At 45.9% G+C, this 22567-nt stretch overlaps 2 protein-coding genes across 3 annotated transcripts; both read left to right on the forward strand.

Moving 5' to 3' along the window:
- The first annotated feature begins 5829 nt into the window (after window positions 1–5829).
- Window positions 5830–9420, forward strand: LOC136497854 (uncharacterized). Of its 2 annotated transcripts, XM_066493727.1 has the most exons (7): window positions 5830–6181; window positions 6317–6458; window positions 6766–6873; window positions 7569–7684; window positions 8021–8283; window positions 8364–8454; window positions 8533–9420. In XM_066493727.1, the coding sequence occupies exons 1-7, from the start codon at window positions 6068–6070 to the stop codon at window positions 8899–8901; spliced, it is 1203 nt and encodes a 400-aa protein (XP_066349824.1). In that variant the 5' UTR covers window positions 5830–6067; the 3' UTR covers window positions 8902–9420. The 2 variants fall into 2 exon arrangements, with proteins under 2 accessions (XP_066349824.1, XP_066349825.1); XM_066493728.1 differs by lacking the exon at window positions 6317–6458 and having other exon boundaries at window positions 6053–6181.
- Window positions 9421–15149: 5729 nt separating this feature from the next.
- On the forward strand, window positions 15150–17976 carry LOC136498023 (uncharacterized). Its single transcript, XM_066493956.1, has 5 exons — window positions 15150–15487; window positions 15826–15897; window positions 16001–16068; window positions 16152–16345; window positions 17673–17976. Exons 1-5 carry the CDS (start codon window positions 15306–15308, stop codon window positions 17748–17750), a joined length of 594 nt encoding a protein of 197 aa, XP_066350053.1. The 5' UTR covers window positions 15150–15305; the 3' UTR covers window positions 17751–17976.
- Window positions 17977–22567: the final 4591 nt, after the last annotated feature.

Genomic DNA, 22567 nt, shown 5'->3' on the forward strand with positions numbered 1-22567 from the left:
TAGCAAAATTTGTTTCAACAAATTTGGAGCCAAAATGAGTACACAAATATTTTCCAAAGTATTTCTCTTCCCAAATAATAAAAGAAAAACCAAAAACATTTTTCCTATTACTACTGGGCCGGCCCATGAGAACGACTGGCCCACGGCCGCTTTCAGCCTGAGTAACCGAGCGGAGGGAAAGGCGATGGCTCGGCTCAGGGCTCCGGCCCAAGGCCGACTTGGCCCAGCACGGCCGAGGCGAGACGGCCACGCCACGCCGGTGTTCCAGGCGCCATGGCGGTGCGGCCGCTGCCAGCGGGTCGACGACCGTTGCCGGCCATGAACAGGCAAGCAGGCGTGCGCGCTGGGTCCGCAAGAAGATGGCGAACCCGAGTAGGTCAGTCAAGGGGATAGAGAAGGGACGGAGAAGCCCTTCCACGGCGAGGTCAAGCGCGGTGGCGCCATGACTGACGGTGGCAAAAACACACGAGGTAGCTGTACCTTGCTCAAATGGTGTCCCTGCAGCGAGCACCGGGTGCCGGGGAGCGAGGCGGAGTGACGTGTGCTCGATTGCGGGCAATGGTGGACCACCGGCGGCCAATTTCACCGGCAGGGCTGCGGTGGCGAGGGCGGCAGCGAGCAGAGCTCGGTGCGGGGCGAGGTAGAGACGCGGCGCGGGAGAGGAAGATGAGGAATGCTAGGAGAAGCGGAGCTGCGGGGCTTGAAAACGGGCGAGGCGCGTGCTCGTGGGGGCCACGGGACGCCACCCGGCCGGCGTCGCCGGCATGCGCTCGCCACGCGACGCGGCATGCCTCACACGGTCGGACGCGTCTGCGCGCGTGGAGGAGAAAGAAGACAGCGCGCGGGGTGGGCTGGGCTGAGGCGAAGGCGCGGGCGTGTGAGGATCATTGGGCCGGCTTCGGCTGACGGGCCAGAAGTGAGGTGGCGGCCCGTTAAAAGAGATAAACAATTTTTCTAATTCCATTTTCAATGAATTTTCAAATATCGGTTTTCAAGTACCCTTTTGAGCAAAAAAATGACTTCTTTTGAAAATGGCCCAAAAATAAAAGTTGCTTATAATTTAATCCTCTAAAACTTTGCTTTAGGGACTAACTAAAAATTTTGCATAGATTTTGAATTGGGAAGCAAAAGCTAAATAGAGAGGATTTTTGACCCTTTCCAATAATAATTTCAAAAGCATATTTTGTCAAAAGTTTGAATACAAACTTTGCTCCAAAAATTATGCTAAATAATTTTAGATAATTTACAATTATAGCCAAACATGTTTTACTAACCTAGCAAGCATAATTAGGGCAAAATAACTCTAAACAAGTGTATGCAACATTCATGTTTCACGAGCATGTTTCATATGTTTCGAAGCATGGTTTCAGTTATTATTTACATGATTAGGCATGTATGATTAGGATGCTTGATGATGCATAATATGCATGATTTGCAGTGTCTAAATGCTTGCATAACACCGGGGTGTTATAATCGTTGTCAACTTTCCCTGTCACTGGAAGTCCCCCCAACCGAAGGCCTAAAATAGCCTTCACGTCCTACAATGTCAAGGTCATCTCGCCACAAGGTAGGTGGAATGTGTGGGTCTCAGGCCTCCATCTGTTATAAGAATAAAACGACTGTTAGTTGCCTCAAATTTGTTAGAAGAAAGTTTACGTACAAAGAATGCACTCGCACCTGTCTACAGCTACAGTAGTAGTGTTGGGTCAAGGGGTGAAAGACCGTGGTTGACAACACGGATAAGCTCGAGGAAGCCAACACACTATATATACGGCGCATAACGCTCGTCCCACTGGTACGCCCTGGTGTGCGTGTGGGGCCTTAAAGGAGGCAAGGACACCTCTGCGTCATTGTCACTCAAGATGTGTGCTCGGTGCTGGTCGTCGTACTCTACCTCAAGAATAGGGTACAACGAGTGCTGCGTGGGAGGAGCCATCTTATTACGAATTGATAAACAAAGCGTTAGAGTATTCAAATTAACAAAATTTAAATTAACATTAGTAAGTTCACAAACAAATCACTAACCTAACTATCCTAAATCCCTAAACCCAAAACCCTAACTATACTAGATAATAAATATATAATCAATCCCTAAAATACCTAAACCCTTTTAGGTTTAGAGTAAACTAGTATCTATACTCAAAATCCCTAACTAAATAACTAACTATAAACTAAATAATAAATACATAAACAATCCCTAAACCCCAAATCCTAACTATACTAGAACACACAACCTCAAACCTACGTAAATCACAAATAAATTCACTAACCTAACTATCCTAAATCACTAACTATCATAAATCAATACTAATTATAAAACCCTAACTATCCTAAATCACTAATTATCCTAAATCAATAATAATAAAAAAAATATGAAATCAACCCTAACTATCCTAAATTACTAACTATCCTAATTCACTAATTATCCTAAATCAATAATAATAAAAACAATATGAAATCAACCCTAACTATCCTAAATTACTAACTATCCTAAATCACTAATTATCCTAAATCAATAATAAGCAAAAAAAAATGAAATCGAGAGGAGGTACCTTAGGAGTGGGTGGCCTTGACGCGCTGGCGTTCGTGGCGCGGCCGGTGCGGGCGCTGCGCAGTGGCTGGAGGCGGATGGGCGAGTGCGGGCTGCTGGCGGCAGGCGGGCGGGTAGGGTGCGTGTGGGCGGGCGGCCGACCACGTGATATTTATTCGGCTCTGCCGCACCATGGATCAGGGCACGGGCCGCGCCAAGATCAGTGGCGCGGCAAGAGCTGCCACGTCAACGGTCACCGAAACCGGTCGTCGCCACGTTAGACCTCTGTCGCGCTACCATGCATGACGTGGCACAGGCATTTGGCCGCATCAGGACAATAGGCATGGCCAAAAGTGTTAATTTAAAAAAAATTACAGTGTTAAATTTAAAATTAGTTATAAAAAATATTAAAATTAAAAAAAATTCACTACCACTCGCGTCGAGTGCTCGCCAACGTTCTCCTGCCGCCTGGCGCCGAGACAGTAGCCGCACTGCAGCAGGTCAACGACGTCCGTCCACGTGAACGATTCGGTCAGGTGGTCCACGGGCTTTAGTTCTCAACGAGAAAGCCTCGTCACACGGCCTAGTAGTTTCCCTGCCTTCCATCCCGGTTCGCGTGTTCGCTGGGCCAAGAAATGTGTTTCTGCCGGCCCAAACGTCTGCCTCTTCTCGCTCGTCCTTGTAAGGCTATGTTTAGTGGTAGGAATTTGGATTTTACTAGTAGCATGTTCGTTTTTATTTGATAAATAGTGTTTAAACATGGACTAATTAGGCTTAAAATGTTCGTCTCGTAATTTCCTACCAAACTGTGTAATTAGTTTTTCTTTTCGTTTAGAGTAAAATGCATCCTAGGTCCTTAAGCTTTCGGGGCATTTCCGTCTAGGTCCTCAAACTAAAAAAACGACTATCTAGGTCCCTTATCTACTGCCACCATGCACTAGAGGTCCAAAACTAACCACGCAAGCACCAACATCCGACGTGGCATGCCACGGTGGCAGCTGAACACTAGGGCCCATGCCACATTCTCAAAAAAACCCTCACACTTTTGGAGGACGCTGTTTCAGAGAGAGGAAGGGGAATGGAGGGTGATGGCGTTGCGACTGCGGCGCCCGATGCGGCGGGAAAGCAGAGCACCGGCCGTGACCTCACCGGGAAGGGATTCGTCGGCGGCGTCCTGGCTGTGAGATTCGCAGCACTGTGCTCCGCGAGCTCTGGCCGTCACGGATCGAGGTGGATCCCAGCACCTTGCTCCGCGAGCTCCGGCCGAGCCTGAATGATGACGACAGAAGCCGCTGGAACCTGGCCGCTCGTCTCGCCAGCACTGCGGTCAGCGATGATACTGCTGTCGTCACCGCCTCCTTTGCTCAGCGCGCGAACTCCCCTGAGCTACCAGCAAGCAGCAGCCTCCTTGGTCTACGGTTTCCGGCCGAGGCCGTGATGGGATCCTGCGCGGCCATGGAAAAGGAGCGCGTGATGGGCTCCTGCACCGCGGCGCCGGTCTTGGTAGGGAACCTGCAGGAGCTCCCGTATCCGATCCTCGAGGCGACCACGCCACGCATCGCCGCCGAGCTACAGGAGCTCCTGTCCCTGGGCGCGAACTCGCGCTCCGCTTCCACGGCGTGGAGGGCCTGTGCGGCCTCGTGCGCGCCCACCTGTGCACGGCCGGAGCTCTTGGTTGGAGCCTCTTACAGCGCCGCTTCCTCCGTGCCCTTGAGCCGTCGATCTCCTCCTAGTTAGCGCCATGTGCAGAGATGCGGCTGCCTCTTGGCCCATCGCCAGTCTGCTGGCTCGTTAGCTACTTAGCTTGCACGTGAGCACGTATGTGAAAGTACACATGCACCTACATGCATGTAGCTCAACGCACTCCGACGTCGCGGTGACGGGTAGATGGCGTGCGTGTTGACTGTTGAGCCGGCAGACCTGGTCGCGACGGCGGCTCGTCCGCGTGCCTGTAGCGGCAGCTGGCAACCCCTGTTAGCACGCGCGCCCACACGCCGGCTGCTGCTGGTCGCCCGCGTGGCCGTGGCGGCTCGCACGCATGCCCGCAGCAGCGGTAGCGGCGCCTGCGCGGCGGATGTGGCGGCCCGCCCGCGCTTGCCTGCTCAGCGCGTTCGCGGAGTTGGCCGCCGGCACCACGGAGGCAGGCAGCTGGGGGGCCCGTGAGGTCCATGCGGTGGCGGTGACGCGCGGTCGGGGCCGCGGCGGCGGGCAGAGCGCGACTGCCCCGCGCGCACGCCCACGGCAGTGGCGGGGCGGCGGCGATGCCCACGGCTGATGGTGAGGCGTGGGGTGGCTCGGCTATGGCGGAACGGCAACGGCAAATCGCGAGCTCGCAGCCTCGCACCCGGCGACCATGGTGAACGTGCCCGCGACGAGCAGGGAGAGCGAGAGGGAGGAGAAGAGGGCTAGGGCGAGAGAGTGGAGGCGAGCGCGAGCTTGGCCAAGCCTTAAGGCGCGTGGGGCGGAAGCGCTCCTGGCCGCGTGCGTTGGCGGCGAGCTCCAATGCTCCATGCGCCGGAACCTCGCCGCGTTGCCGGACGACATATCGCGGCTGGTGTGGATGGCTGGAAGCGAAGCTCGTGGCCGCGTCGAGCAGCATCGGCTGCCGTGACGACGCCCCACAGCGCGGCGTCCACCTAGAACTGGAGGTGCGCGGGAGGCGAGGGGAGCAGCGCGGCTAGGGTGGACAGGCCCACGTCTGGTGGCCACCGGACGGGCCGGCTGGTTCCCCTTCCTTCCTCTCGATCCCAGCCTCGGCAGCGTCCCGCGCTCGCCCCAACCCCGCCGACGTCGCCGTGGATCATCCGTAGGAGCCCGTCGAGCATCCAGGCGCTCCTCGACATCCTCGCCTGCCCCGGGTCTGCTGGCGCCGGCGACCGCGACGTGGAACCGGCATCACGGGTGGTGGGAGTTGGCGGCCCCGGCACCTCGGGCTCGTGAGCAGCACGGGCACCGCCATCCTCCTCCTGGGCATTCCCACCCCGGCACAGACTTGGGAGTGAGAGAGAGAAATGGGACAGGGGGTTTTTGGAAAAAGTTGGCACGGCCACCAGTGTCTAGCTGCCACCGTGGCACGTGACCACGTTGGCGGTTGGCGTTGGCGTGGCGGGCTTCGGACTTTTAGTGCACGGCGGCAGTAGTTCAAGGACCCATATAGTCGTTTTTTTAGTTCGAGGACCCAGATGGGAGTGTCCTAAAAGTTTAAGCACCTGGACATGCATTTTACTCTTTCGTTTATATTTAATGTTCATACATGGGTTGCAAACATTCGATGTGACAAGTACTATAGCAACTTTTTGGAAGTTAGTGTAGGGCTAACCCAACCTGGCGGAGCGGCGGGCCGGCGACCGTGCGGCACGGCACGGCACCGCGCGCCGGCTCGTGCGCGTACCAACCAGTCAACCAACCCACTGCTCTTCCCCGCGACCGCCGCCGTCGGTGGTGGTAGCCTGGGAGGTGGGTTCCAGAGGCCCATCTCTTCTACCGCTAAGTCCACTGGCCGTTGCCAGCGCCCAGCGGCGGTGGCGGTCTCATCTCATGGCGGCAGTTGTGAGCTGTTACGGGCCACTGATCGACCTCTCGGCGGCCGCCAGCCATGTCGGCGGATTCGTGCAGCTACTGGCGGTCGCTCGCCGCGTCCTTCCCCACCAGGTAACTGCGCAATCCTAAATCCGACATCCGGCAGCTGCGGCGGCGCTAGCCTAGCTGGGGAGAGCATTTGGATTTTGGGGGTGCGTGTATTATGACGTGTCCTTGAGGGGCGATCTCGTTTCTCTCTGTTCCTAGGAGCACAATGCTGCAACCGGAAGGACGTATCAGAAAACCATTGCTGAAGTCGGCGACGATACACGGTCCAGCTTCTCTGTCTCCCTGTGGTCCTCCAAGCATAATTCCACCATAATCGCTGGCGATGTCTTACTGCTGCAATGTGAGGATCATAACTGTCCAGTGTCCGTTGTGCGGTCATATTTTTCATGTAGTGCGCTTTCACTTGTACTGAAAATGCTACATGTTTTTTATTTTTACAAAAAAACGAAAAAGCCACACTAAATTGTTTCTACAAAGCTGCTGCTGTAACTTGATGCAATTCTTGGAAGAATGGAAGCCCCTTAGTGTTGTTTCCATTTTGTTTTAGATTTCAATGTGACCCTAGGAAATTCATCTGGTGTTTGTTTGTGCCAGCACATTTGCTGCTCTCTGCCGCTTATTGTCAGCTTATCATTATTTTGTTTCAGATATTAAGATAGTGCAATATAGAAATGGTCTGGAGGGAAGAGCTTCTCAGATGTCTTCAGTCCAAGTATTGTTGAACACTAAAGGCTTGCTGAACCCTGAACCTGAAGGTATTAAGTTGCAGTCTGGCAAATGTTTCTTTTGGTTCTTCAATGATACAATGTTCTATTTACAAAGCAAATTATAGCTTATTTTTCCAATCTATACCACATAGCGCATATGAAAACATACATTGGCCAGTAACAATAAGGCCTTCAAGGACATTATTGTTGGTTGAGTGGAGACATCATTCTGCTTATTACTGACAATTATTGATGGCTTCAGGTTGCTGATTTTTTTGCATATATTCTGTTCTAATTTGTTATCTTATACTTTGTTTGGGTGCAAGCGGTAGAATCTTACCGTCTGTGACCGGAAGGTCCCGGGTTCGAGTCGCCTGGTGCAAGCGGTAGAGTCTTACCGTCTGTGACCGGAAGGTCCTGGGTTCGAGTCGCGGTCTCCTCGCATTGCACAGGCGAGGGTAAGGCTTGCCACTGACACCCTTCCCCAGACCCCGCACAGAGCGGGAGCTCTCTGCACTGGGTACGTCCCTTTTTATACTTTGTCTGGGTGCCTGGGTTGTTCCTTCTTTGCAAAAACCTTTGCTACCAAGTTAATTATCTGAACTATGGGGCAACTTGGTATCAGGCATTCACTGTTTATATTGACACCTATTTTCTTTAAAGAGTTTCTCAGCACGAAAATATGCCTAATAAAATAATATTTTTAGCACTCTGGTTGTAACTTAGCATGTCCTCTTTTATAGGAATACGTGAACTAATAAGCAGTTGCAAAGTCGGGAATACTACAAAATCAAAGCTAACAAGAGTGGCAGAATGGACCATACGCACTAAAGGTGCTCTTGCGGAAATTCATCATCAGGTAAAATCTACTGGAATAATCCAATTCAGTTTAACTAGAGTATGGACCTGCACTTGCCTTTCCCTTAAGGGCTCAAATGCTGAGTTTTCACCATCTGCACTGGCATTGCAAGTGCTTTGTATTTGACTTTCGTGTTTTGCATCATCTCACCTTGGATTACAATGATTATGAGTGAAGGAAAAAAACCACGACTTCAGGCGTTGATGGTTCTTAGTAGATAAGTTCACAATTGAGTATGAAATAAGTTGAGTATTACAGTCAATTTGTCTTCTCCGTGCCATATAGCATTGAGATACTCACTCTATGTACTAAAACTCTTAAAGTACTATGCTGCAGGTGGTATCGAAGAACTGGAAACAAACAAAAGAAAATGAATCAATGGATTTCTTGTCTATATCAGAACTACTCTCTCTGAGAAAATTATGTAATATAAACATTTATGCATGCACTGGCAAGATGGTTTTAGTGAGTTCTCACACCTCCCCCCTTAAGGCAAACTTGTCAGTTATTGACAAACTTTCTTTCAAAGAGCACAGTGATATTGTCAGAGATTTGGTTACTCCTGGATGCAAGTTATGTGGTTCACCTCTATATCACAAGTAGGCATCTTAATACCATGCTGCCATCTGCTTATACATAAACATATTGCTCTTCTCGTGGTGTATGAATCTATATGCAGAAACCTTCATGGGGAAAACAAGTTTGAACTTGATTGTCCTAATAACCCAAAATATTTTCATGTTCCTGGCCAGATATACAAGCCATTTCTGGTAAGACTTTCTACAGCTTGAGTTTTTATTTTTCTAGTTAAGTATATATTTGTAAAACTATCTTATCATCATATGCAGATATATGTCTATGACCAATCTGGACAAGTTCCTTTGCCTGTGAGGAATAGAGCTGCGGAGACCTTATTTGCCAATATCATTGCAGATGATGTATCTGAATGCCACAAAAGCCACATGCTGTCAGAAACCAACGAGTCCTGTAACTTGAGCACTTCTGGTATGATAGATGGTTCTGGCAACAAAGAGATAGCAAAAAGGAGAAAAACCGAACAAAAGCCTAATTTCTATCTTATTTGGCTTATTCTGATCAAATGTCTGCTGAGCCAAGGCAACAACAGTTCCTTCTGCTTCCAGATTTCAGTCAACCCTGAGAAGAATGTTGAGGATGGTCGTTTTGAATTGATTTATTTGACAATGCCAATCCCATGAGATAGCAATTTTTCATGCAACACATGGTTTAAGTTGAACCAACTTGATTTTTTTTCTAGAAAAACACCAAACTTTTTTTCCTACAAGAAAAGTTCCTTGGTCATTGCATCAATTGAAATCTTGCTGATATGCTGTCCTGCACAGCAACTTGGTTAGGGTGGCAGAGCCACCAGACTTGGACTCAGCATGAATATGGTTCAACTTGTACTTGCCCATTTTTATACTAATCTTGGAGCCCGCTGAAAACCATTTTGACATTTGCACATATACAATGTGAAACATGCAGCAGGACTCTGGAGTAGCATAGAAGAAAGGGTGATGGGAACTTTGTTTTTCCAGAAACAACAAGTAATTTCTTTCATTACTGTAATGTGTGCACTGAAGGGCGGGCCTGGTGCAAGAGTCTTACCGTATGTGACCGGAAGGTCCCGGGTTCGAGTCGCGGCCTCCTCGCATTGCACAGGCGAGGGTAAGGCTTGCCACTGACACCCTTCCTCAGACTCTGCACAGAGTGGGAGCTCTCTGCACTGGGTACTGCCCTTTTTTTACTGTAATGTGTGCACTGAAAGTTTCTTTACTTTGATGACAGCGTGGTTAGCAGTTAGCTGCTGCCTGTAGCACCATCCTTAAAGTGTAAAGGCTTTTCCAGCACTACGCAGCATATTGCTGTGGTTGAAAGATTTGTTAACAACTTGACACTAAGATTTTTACTCGACCAATGATATGGAGATGAGCTGTTGCATGTGCTAAATTAACATGTTGGTTCATTCCTCATGCTAATAAGAGAATGGCTTGGGGGGCGTTTTTGTTTAACGAGGTGGTTGAAACAGCGCCGTCACTGTTTATTTGATGAGGTGGTCATCAGCGTCGCTAAGTTTTGACATATTGGAACTAGGCAATCGTCGAGGTCATAAATTGGAACTAGGCAATCGCCAAGGTGATGAATTGGAGGCGAAAAATGTTACTAGGGTGCTGTAGATTTACTCTAGTGTGTCTTCCTTATTATCCATAAACTAGGATGTAAACAGGGATATAATTTATACTCACGATTGAATAGAATCCCTTCCCCTCACAAAGAGGTGCAAACTTTTTAAAGGCAAAGGAGCTGGCTAGATCTCTAGCTGCTTTTCATTTCTTGGTAGGTATATACTGATTCTTCATCTTTCAACTACTTCCTTTAGTTTCAGGCTTCGTACATACTCCAGACTTTATCTCCCAACAACTTTCTATCTTAGTTTGAGGCTTCTTACAGAGGCATGTTTTCTGTAACCATTTCTCCGCATCTGATACTCTGATATGCTACAGATATGCCCTTTCATTCACGTTATTCCGATTCTTGCCATTAGCTTTGCTTCAGCCACTCTTCCATGAAATTATAGTTCTAGATTGCAAATTCTTCTAAATTAGGCTGCGTCCCACCACTTTTCAAAGTTCACATATAACCCTATCTCAAATTCATAGTGTGGGAGATAGAAATTGATTCTATATATCACCATTCTATATTCTACTTTGTAACTTATAAAATGCTCTTCAACTTGCTCCCTTACGGTAGGAATGCAACACATAAGTATCTCTCTCGTATAGCTAACGATAATATACAAATATAATTCATATACAATCATATTAGCTTAATTAATATGTGTCTAAATTATGATTATTATGGCAGAACAGCCCTAAGTTATATGACCCACATGTGCCTGTCATTACTTTTAGACTTCTAACTGCTGCACATAGGAGCCAGACAAATTTTGGTAATCTGTCGGGTGTCCTCGGGGAACCCCGAATCATCCACGTTTACCTTTTCAAGCAGGATACATTACAGGAAGCATCACAACATTACAACAGTTGTACAAATATACAAATATATTACATCAGAGTAAAAGCAGAAGTCTTACAAACCACCATAAGTTTACAAACTATTTATTTATTGATTACAAACCATAAGTTTTTAGCCATCAAGACAGTGGAGTAGCATCACGGGTACCACTTATATTACAACACACAAAAGAAGTTCACCCTGCCCATGGGTGCACGACAACCGCTCTACTGCTGAGACTCCTCTTCCAGAACCATCATACAGCAGGGGCAAAAGGCCTAACTGCTCATGAGACTCACCTGCAACAAGGGTTTAACAAACCCTGAGTACAAAGGTACTCAGCAAGACTTAACCAACGAAAAGGAAAGACTCCAAAGATTTGCAGGCTTATTGAAATCAAGGTAAGTTTGTAGCAATAATCAAGATTAACTTTTGTGGAAAAGCTTACTAAAGATTGATCCTTACTTTCAAGGTCTTAGCTCAAGTTTAAAAGATTATGAATCTCCAATTTGCACCTAATCTAAATCATTCACTCTTTATCATCTCATCTAAGAATCATAAACTATTGTTCAGTTATTAACTACGATGCGGTTTAGTTGATGGAGTCTTCTTTTCTGAGAAGCAACGACGATTCGAATCGATTTGGTCCAGCTGGGGTTTCCTTACCACACGACATATACAGGTCCTGGTTTCGGACTTACATATATCAACCTTCACTTGGATCCTTCAAAACGTGAATCGGTTTGTGCTACCCGAGAGCACAGTACTACACCTCCCTACGCCGCTCCTGTCGGATTCACAAGATGTGTACACGCTACTCGCACCATCTCCCACGCCCAGTGTGCAGTTGTCTCTTCACATAATGGAATAGCCGAGGTATTCAGGCTTACTAGAGTACGTGGCCAGTACTACAAATCACGATAACAAGCAGCCCTACAATGATCCATCCTTAATCGATACAGACGAGGCAAGCACGACCAGGCAAACCTATCGGCTTAACCAACAGAGACATAACCCATGTCCCGCCCGGTCTCCAATTTAAAGCATATTCATTATTATTTAACTCTCATGACATTACCTGAGTACGAACCCATCGTGAATGATGAAATCACCACTCGACTCTTATCACCTAAGCAAGGCTAAGCATATCTAACCTATTATAAAAAGGGTAACAAGGAATGGTATTGGAATATCAAGGCAGGCATGCAACAGTTGGTAATTACTCAATTCCCATTATACTTAGTGCACAAAGAATAAGACTTATGTGAATGATATTTGCAAAACACAAGGAAATAGTTGTATGCTCCGGGCCTTGCCTATGGTGCTAGGGTTGACTCTTCGGATGTTGCACAAATACCAAACCCAACTTCCTTTGAGTGAACGCCTCAGGAGCTTGCTCAACTAGCGGGTCACCACTTTCGCTTACTAAACGTAAGTAAAGATGCATCCTTTCGGATGATGTGACTTGAGTACAACTTTTTTCGAGGTATTGTTAGGTTAACTATTCACCAAACAACATTTGTGTTTATTATTAAAAGTTTAACATGAGTACAACAACCATGTAAAGAAGTTGCCAAGGAACAACAAGGCATTAGTGTTCCAAGGTCCACAATCAAGTCCAAAATCACATCAAAGTCATTTAAGGATTATAGAAATCATTTTGGTATTTATTTATTTAATTACAAGGCATTTAATTAAGTGGATAACTTATTTTTATCCAATTAGTACCAAAATTTTTGTGAGAGCAGGTCTAAGCATATTAAGCATACACAAAAATTTTCATGATTAAAAAATAATTATTTTAGCCTATAAAAATCATGGAAGGTCCAATTATTAATTAAAAGATGTAATTTTTGAGACTAGAAAATGTACTGATTTTGGCAAACTCATATTTTTCTGTGATTAAGCATAAGATAAAAATCTTACACAAAAAGTTTCATAATTTTATCAGCTCTAATTATTTAGTTATGAATTAATCAAGATTCTGCACATTTTAATCATTTCTGAAATTCGAAAAAGAATTTAAAACATTTTTTACACACACCGCCAGCCACAGTGGTTGACAGGCGGGTCCCTCGGTCAGCCCACGCCACCGCGCTGACTGCGGCGGACTCTGCTGTTGACCGGCGAAATCTCGCCGACGGCGAGCTCGCCGTCTGTGGAGAAGGTACCGGCGAGACCTACTCGAGCTGGCAAATCGATCTAGGGCATCGGTTGACCTCCTCGAGCACCACGGCGAGCACAACGGCGGCCATGGCGGCTCGGCGGAGCTCCGGCGCGGTGGCGATGATCGACGGTGACAGACTCTGGTGATTCAAACCACTCCTAAATGTCCCTATCGACCTCACGAGCTCACCCAAGGGGTCGGTTGGGCAAATTGACGCCAACAGCGCGGCTCCCCGCGACCATGGCGACCTGGCGGCGCTCCGGCGAGGCACAGGCGGCCAACGGTGAGATCACTGGCGACACGAAGGTCACCAGCACTCTCAACGCTCAAACGAACGCGTCCAAGGGGTTGGTTGGACGCGTGCAGGTTAGTAACGCGTTTGCGTGCGAGCGCGGCGGCTCGCTGAGGCAGAGCACGCCGGCGCGGCGGCGCTCCGGCCATTATGGCGCGGTAGAGGTAAAACGGGAGACGGATCTAGCATCATGCCGCGACTACAGAACGGTTGATGGTTAAGGCGGGGACGTGGCGGAGCTAGGTCGTCGACGTCGGGAACGAAGGCGGCGGCGCGAACTCACGGACACGACGGCGTTCCGGCAAGTCCAGGCCTCGGCTGTGGAAACCGTCAAGCGTGTAAGCAATAGGGAAAACAAGGCGGGGCTAAAACATGAGACAGATAGGGAAGAGATGTGCCACATAGGGCTGCCCACGGTGAGGGGCTCACGGCGGCGCGACGAACACCGAGGAGGAAGACGACGGCGTCTGGCGATTCCGGTGGCTAGAGTTGGCGCGAGCTGTTCGGGAGGATGCACAAGGCGATGGCGAAGCTATGGCGCGAGCGAGTACGGCGAACACGGTCGGCGGAGGGGTGGTGCTTAGCGACGGTGGGAAGGGAGGAAGAAGGGCACAGCGGTTGTCTCGTCGATTTAAGGGCGATGCCGCGACTTCAGGGCGTCCAGCAACTGCTTGCGACGCGCCTGGCGAAGCAGCTACGCGTCACGCGTGCGCAAGGCGGTGAGCGGCGGCGGCCGGCGGCAAGCAGCTTGCTGCGCGGCAGCTGCTTCGGAGAGCACTGTAGCAGACTGAAACAGCCCCCTTCCTCTCCTATTTTCTCTCGATTTCATGCGGTAACTCGAAGATCTCCAAAAAGCAAACTTGTTCACCTTGATCTAATCCCCATCTTTGCTTTAAGGACCATCCCCTAATTCTAACTGGTTGAAGAGATCAAGAGGGAAGAACAGAGGTAGATCAAACTTAAACTTAGGGTTTTGAAAGAAAATAGTTATGTTAGCCTCTTTGGTGATTAATTAGTGAACAAACAAATCAACCAATAACACCATTGTGAAGTACAATCTTCATACTTCAAAATGATGTTTTTGTTTGAACAAGTTTATTAGAGAAATTCATTTTAATAAATCCCACAAAATTGAACTCATTGTTGAATTCCAAGACTTGGCCAGTATTGTTGAAGTGCTGGAATCCAAGTTTGAATTCAAATTTGAAGCTCAAATTTTAATTGGTTGGGCTTGAATTCATACCCTACACATGGCACTAGTATAAAGTACACACTTTTCACTACAAAGTTTATTAGGGCATAATTTCAGGTATTTTGGTGAAATTCAAAAATAGAAGGTCACAAAGTACCTTAAAATAATTTTTGGTTCTTGCTCATCATTACACCACACCAATGCATTGCAAAACTAATATTTAACATTGATTTTAGTGAATGCAAAGCATGGTTAGCTACTATGGATGCTTTCTATGCATAATGATGACAAGCCCAAGTTTTAGTGATGCTTAACACCAGAGGTGTTACAGTTATTAAAATGAATTCAATTCCAAGGATCCAAACGGGGCATACTGTGCATGGTCATTTGGTTATTTGAAAACTCAGTCTAACTGTAATTAACCTGGCTGAATAGTTTTAACTGCAAGACCTTTTGTTCTACTACCTATTCCACATTTCCACGGTCCTATTTTTATTACTTCGTGCTCTTTTTCTTCATTCTCGACTGTCGGGAAGTACCGCTTAGACTTGTCATCTCAACACATCCAATTTTCCTCTGACAATCTAGTTTTTTATTTCTAGTGGCTTTGATTAATCTGCAACGTTTTCAAATAACCTATTGTCTCCTTTCAAAGTCAACCTCTTGTCTCTTCTTTACAAAACAACTACTAGTCAAGGTTGTACTAAAAAAACAACTACTAGTCAAGGTTGCTGTATAGCTTCTTGCTCTGTACAAATGGCCGCGTTCTCCTTTAAATGTATTCATAGTTGGCTCAGAGGCTCAGAGCGATAGATTTCACGGCACGGACGAAGTAGAGGACAGCAACACAAGCTCGTTGCCCCCAAGCAACAAACTTACTAGATATCACCGAAGAGTAGCTTCGACGTACAAGAAACTTCAGCCACTTTTAAATCCCATGGCCGCGCTCGGTTCTTCCATTACCTCCAGAGGCTCGGCACTTCGTACCTCTGTGTTTTTTCATCGTCACCACGGGAATCCAGTGATCTCCGCATCTTCTCATCACCAACAGAAGCTTACTGGGTTAAGGATGAATTCTTCAGGCATGAACAATGCCTTCCCTATCAGAGGAACTACACGGTAAATGCATCTCTCTTTTACAGCTCCTCATAGATCCTAATTCACTATGTATCAAGTCTTCTCCAGAGTAGCCCTGACTATACGGTAGATGCATCTCTCTTTCTTACAGCTCCTCATAGATCCTAATTCACTATGTATCAAGTCTTCTCCAGAGTAGCCCTGTTCGCTTGGTTTATAAGCCGTACTTTTTCAGCCAACGAACAGTATTTTTCTCTCACAACAAATCAGCCAACGGTACTTAGGGCTAAGCGGCTTTGTTTTATCTATACAGTATGTTTCATGCAGCTACTGCAGAACGGCTTTGTTTTTATAAAGTTTCACTTGTTTTTTTTGGTCAGAATTCCCGCAGTTGGTCCTGGCCCTGCAAATCCGTCAGGAGGAAACCTGCCAATACCCAGCATGCCTCCATGGTGAGTGAAGAACAGATATACGCGTTGCTTGTTCATTGTTCAAATGTTTCCAAATGTATCTGATTGATTTCCTTCTCGCGCTCCAAATCTATCCGCTTATCAGGGCCAAGTGGTTGGTTGGTGCCGTCATAGTTGCAATACCAATCTACAGGAGGTTCAGAACATTAGAAGGTAAACAGAGATCGCATACTTATCGCTGTCTGAAATCATCTTCTAGCATGTATATATTTTGATTGCAACTTTTGCGGCAACAGACAAGATAGAGAAGACGGCAGAGGTTGCAATCGAGGTGATCGACACGGTGGCGGAGGCGACGGAGAAGGTCGCCGGCGAGGTCGCTGACGCATTCCCCGGCAACGAAAATCTCAAGGAAGCAGCCTCGAGGATTAAGACGGTCACGGATGCGATCGAGGAAGATGCCGAGAAAGCCGAGGCCCTAATCGAGAAGGTCAGTTTAGTTACGCAACATTCTATTTTTCTCAGCGAAGAAAAAACGCAAGCTATTGCTACACGAGAGTATTGATTACGGCAGCTGCTAGTGTTGCTACTACGCAAAGCTCATGGTACAGTCTTGCAAGTTACTGCCAGCGACTTTTTTTTGCTCGATCTGTTCGGAAGCTGGAGATACGTGCTGATCTCGCTCTATTGGCTTGACTTCTAAATTTTACTTTTTCAACTAATAAATAATATTTTTCTCTCATAACAAATCAGCCTTTCCGCCAAGCGAACGAGGCGTTGTCAAAGTGACTAGCACATTGTCAGTTCGGTGGGTGGGGCCGTTGGGGTGTGTGGGTGGGACCGTGTGGAGATCGGAGCAAGCGTGAGTCATAACTTACCCGTAGTTTTTATTATGTTACTTATAGCAAAAACTATAATTATAGAAAAACAAAAGTGACTTATAATTAAAAATGAGGAGAGTATTATTTTTTCTTTGACTTAACAAGCATTTTCACTAGTATAGTTAAACTTGTTTTAAAAATGTTTAGTTAGACAATTTCTCATAGTAGATCTAAAAGGAGCCGGTAAAAGCTACTCCTTTTTAGCTTCACCTGCCACCCTTTATTTGTCTCGGCGGATTTCTTGGGACTTCAACTGTGAAGCAGCAGGAATTCAAAAAAAAAAAAAAAAAAAAAACTCCTAGAGCCTCCAAAAATCCATACAGAACACTGTCTTACTCTTAGGGTTTATTTGGATCAATTTGCACCTAGAAATTAGCTAGCTAATAGCTAATGTTGCTAATATTTAGCTACCTATTTTTAGCAGGGGTTGTTTGGATCCACATGCTAATATGTGGTTAGATAGTGAGTTGAAGGTGCATATAAACTATTAGCACCTATTAGCAACTTTAAACTTGCTAATGAAACTAATAGTTAGACTTACTTCAACTAATAATTAACATGTTTGTTTGGATCTACTAGTACTAACTTTAGCTACTATTTTTTGTGCTAATGAATTCAAACAGGCCCTTTGGTTAAGCCGTTAAGGAGGTGGAATGAATATAACAAAACCATTTATTTATAAGAGAAGAAAATTGTATTTATGCTGGATAGTGTTAGAAGACAAGTGACTCGGTACGATTGGTACAATCACAGATCACAGACTAGGAGTGGGGTCGTTCGACTAGGTTTGGCAATGTGTTCAGTCAATTACCATTTTTAGCTAAGACGAGTGTACGTCGCTGGCGGAAGTAGCCCTTAGAATACATCTACATGTGGTTACTATATATATGTATAAATATGACGATGATAACTATTGCGATCGCTTATATTGATCAGGTTGACGAGATAAAGAAACAAGTTGATTCAATTGTTGATCCTATAATCGACAAGGTTGTGAAGGATAAAGAAGCATAGACAAGGAACCAAAGAGACAATAACAGGCGGTGAATTGAAGGTGTAAACATTTGGTTGGGTGGTAGTTGCCAGAAGAAACTACGGAAGCAAACATGACGCATCTCGTATCATTTCCTGTTTATCTCATTTGATGTTTTCTAGTCACATGCCTGTACAATATATCACTGGTTTCCTTACGAACTAGTACGAGAGAAAGGGTAAAAGTAGACGACATTTTTTTCATGTCTCAGTACCAGTATAAGTTGTTGTATCTAAACTTAACATAAAGTCACACTACACACATTATGCGCAAGGTAGATCTACATCTATACCTAAAGACATACACGTGACACGAAAACAACATCTTGATCATCGTAGAGCATGCATGCTTGAGGCTGCAACTTAAAACTGCAAAGAAAATGAGAAAAAAAAAAACCAGTGCGAAAACCTACCTCAAGAGCAGTGCTCAAAGTCTCGAACTCAGGTTTGCCGGCGCTCCACTCAGGCATACCCGACACACCACTGAGCCAATGGCTAGTTCGTAATGACTTCTTTTTATTGTACGGTCCTGATTCTCACGGCGCCGAGTGCTCGTCCATGTTCTCCTACCGCCTGGCGCCTAGACAGTAGCCATGGTTCAGGAGTGAGCGCTGCCGACACCCGCACTACATCCACCTGTCTATATGAGCCCGTTCGCTGGTTGGTTTCTGGGCTGATAAGCTCGGCTGGTGCTGGTTTGTTGTGAGAGAAAAACACTGTATCATGGTTGATAAGTCCTAACTGAAACCAACAAACTAACAGACTGTATGTGAACGATTCGCTCAGCCCCACAGCCTAGTTCTCAAGTTCAACGAGAAAGCCTCGTCAGACGGCCTAGTACTTTCCTGGCTTCCAGTCCGCGTGTTTGCTAGGCCAAGAAATATGTTTCTATCGACCTACACGTCTCTATCTTATCGCGCGGCACCACGCTTAGGTGCGTAGTAGGGTAGAAACTACAACCAACCCATGCCAAATGTAGGCGGTGTTCTAGAGGCCAATCTACTCTCCCGCTAAGGGCAAGGGCAATGTGTTTGCATCCCTAGCAACAAGAATACACTACTATAGATCTTAACTATAGAGGCGGCTCGGATACTATTTTAGAGGCGGCTGTCCCAGCCGCCTCTACTCTTTCACCTCTACAAATTGCCGATTTATAGAGGCGGGTGCGGTCTCTAGTATTTTTTTTTGAAAGCAAGGTTTGTACTTTCTTAGTTTTTGGAAGGTTCGTTTACATCATGAACTCCCAAAGTTGTTACAAACTCTGGGAGGGGATCATCGATCCAAACATGAGATTGATCTGGGTTCCAATTCAAACCAATACGAGCAAGATCATGTGCACCTATATTACAGGAGCGTGGTAGATGAACAATGTCAACCCGAACAAAATTTATAGACATAAGAAACTTTGCTTCTCCAAATAGGACATCATTAGTTGAAAAATCATAAGAACGGGACTGGAGCCTCTACTAGAATCAATGAATCGGTCTCCAAAACGATTAAGATGTACCTTGATCTATTGCTGCATATATAAAGAGCTGCAAGGCACGCTTGGGACTCTGTACTTAACGCATCATGCACCACATTGATTCTTCCTGCATCGGCCATCACTGCAGCCCCTCTATGATCTGTCACAATGCGAAACCCCATGCACCTTTCTTTTCTCTTTGAGTGTAAGCTCCATCAAAATTAATCTTCAGGATGTTTGCAGGAGGTGGAGTCCAGAAAGAAGTTCCACTTTGTAGAGGCCTCTAGTATTGGTATTTGTAGAGGTGGCCGGGAACAACAGTCACCTCTACAAATCTCTTTCTAGAAGCGACTGGGATCCATAGCCATCTCTACAAATAAGTTTTACAGAAGCGGCTGTAAACCACAACTACCTTTGTTGTTGAGTTTTGGCATAGCCTGTTTTGGATTCATTCGTTCCAGGCATCATACAACATTCCACACATACACATAGACAGAAACATACACCATTCTACACTACTAGAATCCAGCCCTGTCGTGACGCCTATATTGGGTTGCAATACGGATCAATTGCATCTATGCATGGTCATTAACAAGTGATTGTATTTAGAACGGTTGAAGGGACCGTGACGCCTAAGAGGGGGGGGGGTGAATTAGGCAACTTAAAATTCTAACTCTAAACTATGACCTCTTTTTTTAACCTTAGCAACACCTATGCAAAAGATAAACTATCTAAATATGTAACTATGATTTTGCTAGTGTGTTGCTATCTCTACCGCAAAAAGAGTAGTTCAATCAATATAAATACGAAAGCTAAAGAGCAAGGTAGAGATATGCAAACTCTTATCGATGACTCTGGTATTTTAACCGAGGTATCGAGAAGCGCGCAAGCTTCCCCTAGTCCTCGTTGGAGCCCCTCGCAAGGAATCCCTCGCAAGGGCCAAGCTCTCGGTCAGGTAACTCCGTGGATAGCCTCGGGCCTTCCCCACACGTAAGTGGGTCTCCGACGTGCCTTTCGGCAAGCCTCTTCCCGGATGCTCCCCGCCGTCTTCACTATCAAGCTTCCTGCCGAAATGCCACGGGCCTTGTTCCCTCCGGTACACGGTGGTGGCCACACCACAAACGGGTTGGTGTGATCTCGCAAGACTTCAAGCCCCTCCGATGTACAACGATAGTGCTCGCAAGCACTGAGTGGTAAGAGGTATGTAAACCTCACTAAATACTAGGCCTAAACCTAGAGCAAGCGCATAAGCGGTGGTCTAATCAACCTAAGCACTTTGCAAAGCACTTACGCTAATCACCTGATGAATCACTAAGCACTATGCAAGTGGAGATCACTAAAATGTTGTATCAACACCCTTGGTATGTTTCCTCAGCTCCACACTCCTCAAATAGCCGGTTGGGGGGTCTATTTATAAGCCCCACTGAGAAAGTAGCCGTTAGGGACGAAATCCCGCTTTTCTGCTACTGACTGGACTCTGACCAGCGTCTGGTCAGCACTGACCGGACGCGTCCGATCACAAAAATGGCTCTCTGAAACCTTACTGATGTTGACCGGACTCTGGCACTCAGCGTCCTGTGCAGCGTCCGGTGCAGCGTCTTGTGCATCGGAGTGTTCGGTGCAGCGTCCGGTCGCTGCTGTTGACTCTGCTATTGCTGAGCCTCTTGATTGGAGCGTCCGGTGCAGCGGAGCATCCTGTGCAGCGGAGCATCCTGTGCAGCATCCTATGTAGCGTCCTGTCACCTCTGTGAGCTCGTTTCTTCGTGATCTTGTGTCCGGCTTGGTTCCTATCATCGTGCTTGGACTTTGCTTGATATCTTGGGTCTTCTCTTGTGTTTCTAAGGTCTTGCTTATGGTGTTGATCATCGGATCATCACGTCGCCTTTGTCCAAGTCACGTCTTGCATCCTATTGAACTACAAAATAATCACTTGCAAATTCATTAGTCCAATTTGATCGTGTTGGTCATCAAACACCAAAATCCAAAATGAATGGGCCTAGGGTCCATTTTCCTTACAATCTCCCCCTTTTTGGTGATTGATGACAACACGACCAAAGCAAGCAAATAATAAAATTTTAAAATTTAAAAACTACCTACTTGCTAGGATGCAATGCAAGGGGCAAGATTATATGATGCTAAAAGATATTGTTTGTAAGATTATATAAAAACTTATCTTGCCCTTGCAAATGTTCCCATGTGGTATTATGGATTTAAGCCTTGCTTCCTACAAATTCTCCCCATTACATAGGTTAATCCATAATCCACTATCCTTCTTTTCTCGGACCATTTATATAAATTAATGCTTGCTTTTGGTCCTCTAAATTCTTCCCTTTTGGAATCAAACAACGAAAAGGAAGATATTAGTAACACAAGGGAGGGTCAAACTTTGTGATCCTTTGTATGTAGAGTAGAATAGGTCACAAGATTTGACTCTCACATTATATAGATTAAGCTCCCCCTAAATATATGCATACATATGATAGAAGGCAAAGCATATGCATAATTGGCAAAGTATTGTACAAGGGAATTTAATCTATATAATACACGGAGAAAGCATATAAATATCAAAATGAAATCAACATGATGATATTGGTTTAGAAATACCACATGTAGGAATCAATTTGATTTCTACAACTTGCAACCGGTGGTGGATATTTGAAGTATGATGCTTAACTCCAGGGACTTTATTTTCCTTGCAATGAGACTACTACACACATGATAAGCTTAAAAAGGTGTTAGTCTCAAAGCATCCAACTTGTAGATTAACCTCCTCCTAAATTTGTGCACACAAGTATGGATTACTTGTAGGAAACATGCACATTGATTTTAGAATAAAAAACACCACTTGAAAAATGTCATCATATGAATGTGAGAGTCATTTTTAAAGGTGATATTCAGGAGAAATTATCTACAATTTGGACTTTGGCACATATTAGATGAACAATTGAAGGAAAAGCTATGTGCCATGCTCCAAAACAATTTAAAACCATGTAGGATTGCTCCAAGAAATAAGAATGAAACCGAGAAAGCCTACCATATGAAATACCTAGTGTATGCATGACAAAAGATATAAGCATGCAAATGCAAACCTAGGCATGAAAAGTAACTAGATGCTTAAAGATACCAATTTGTAAGAAATACCGCTTGAAGGAAGTATCAATTGAAAGTAATAACATCTAGTTACCTAACATGGGAAGGGAAATTTGGGTCCATAGTATTCACTAACCCACTTGGCAATGATTTTGTCCATCATAATGCACCCTATGAAATACACCCATACTTTGCCAAGTCTCCAAATTCCCCGAAGTCCTTTGGACTTCTCACTTCCCTTTCG

The sequence above is a fragment of the Miscanthus floridulus genome, chromosome 12, assembly GCF_019320115.1.
Source record: "Miscanthus floridulus cultivar M001 chromosome 12, ASM1932011v1, whole genome shotgun sequence".
NCBI lineage: Eukaryota > Viridiplantae > Streptophyta > Magnoliopsida > Poales > Poaceae > Miscanthus > Miscanthus floridulus.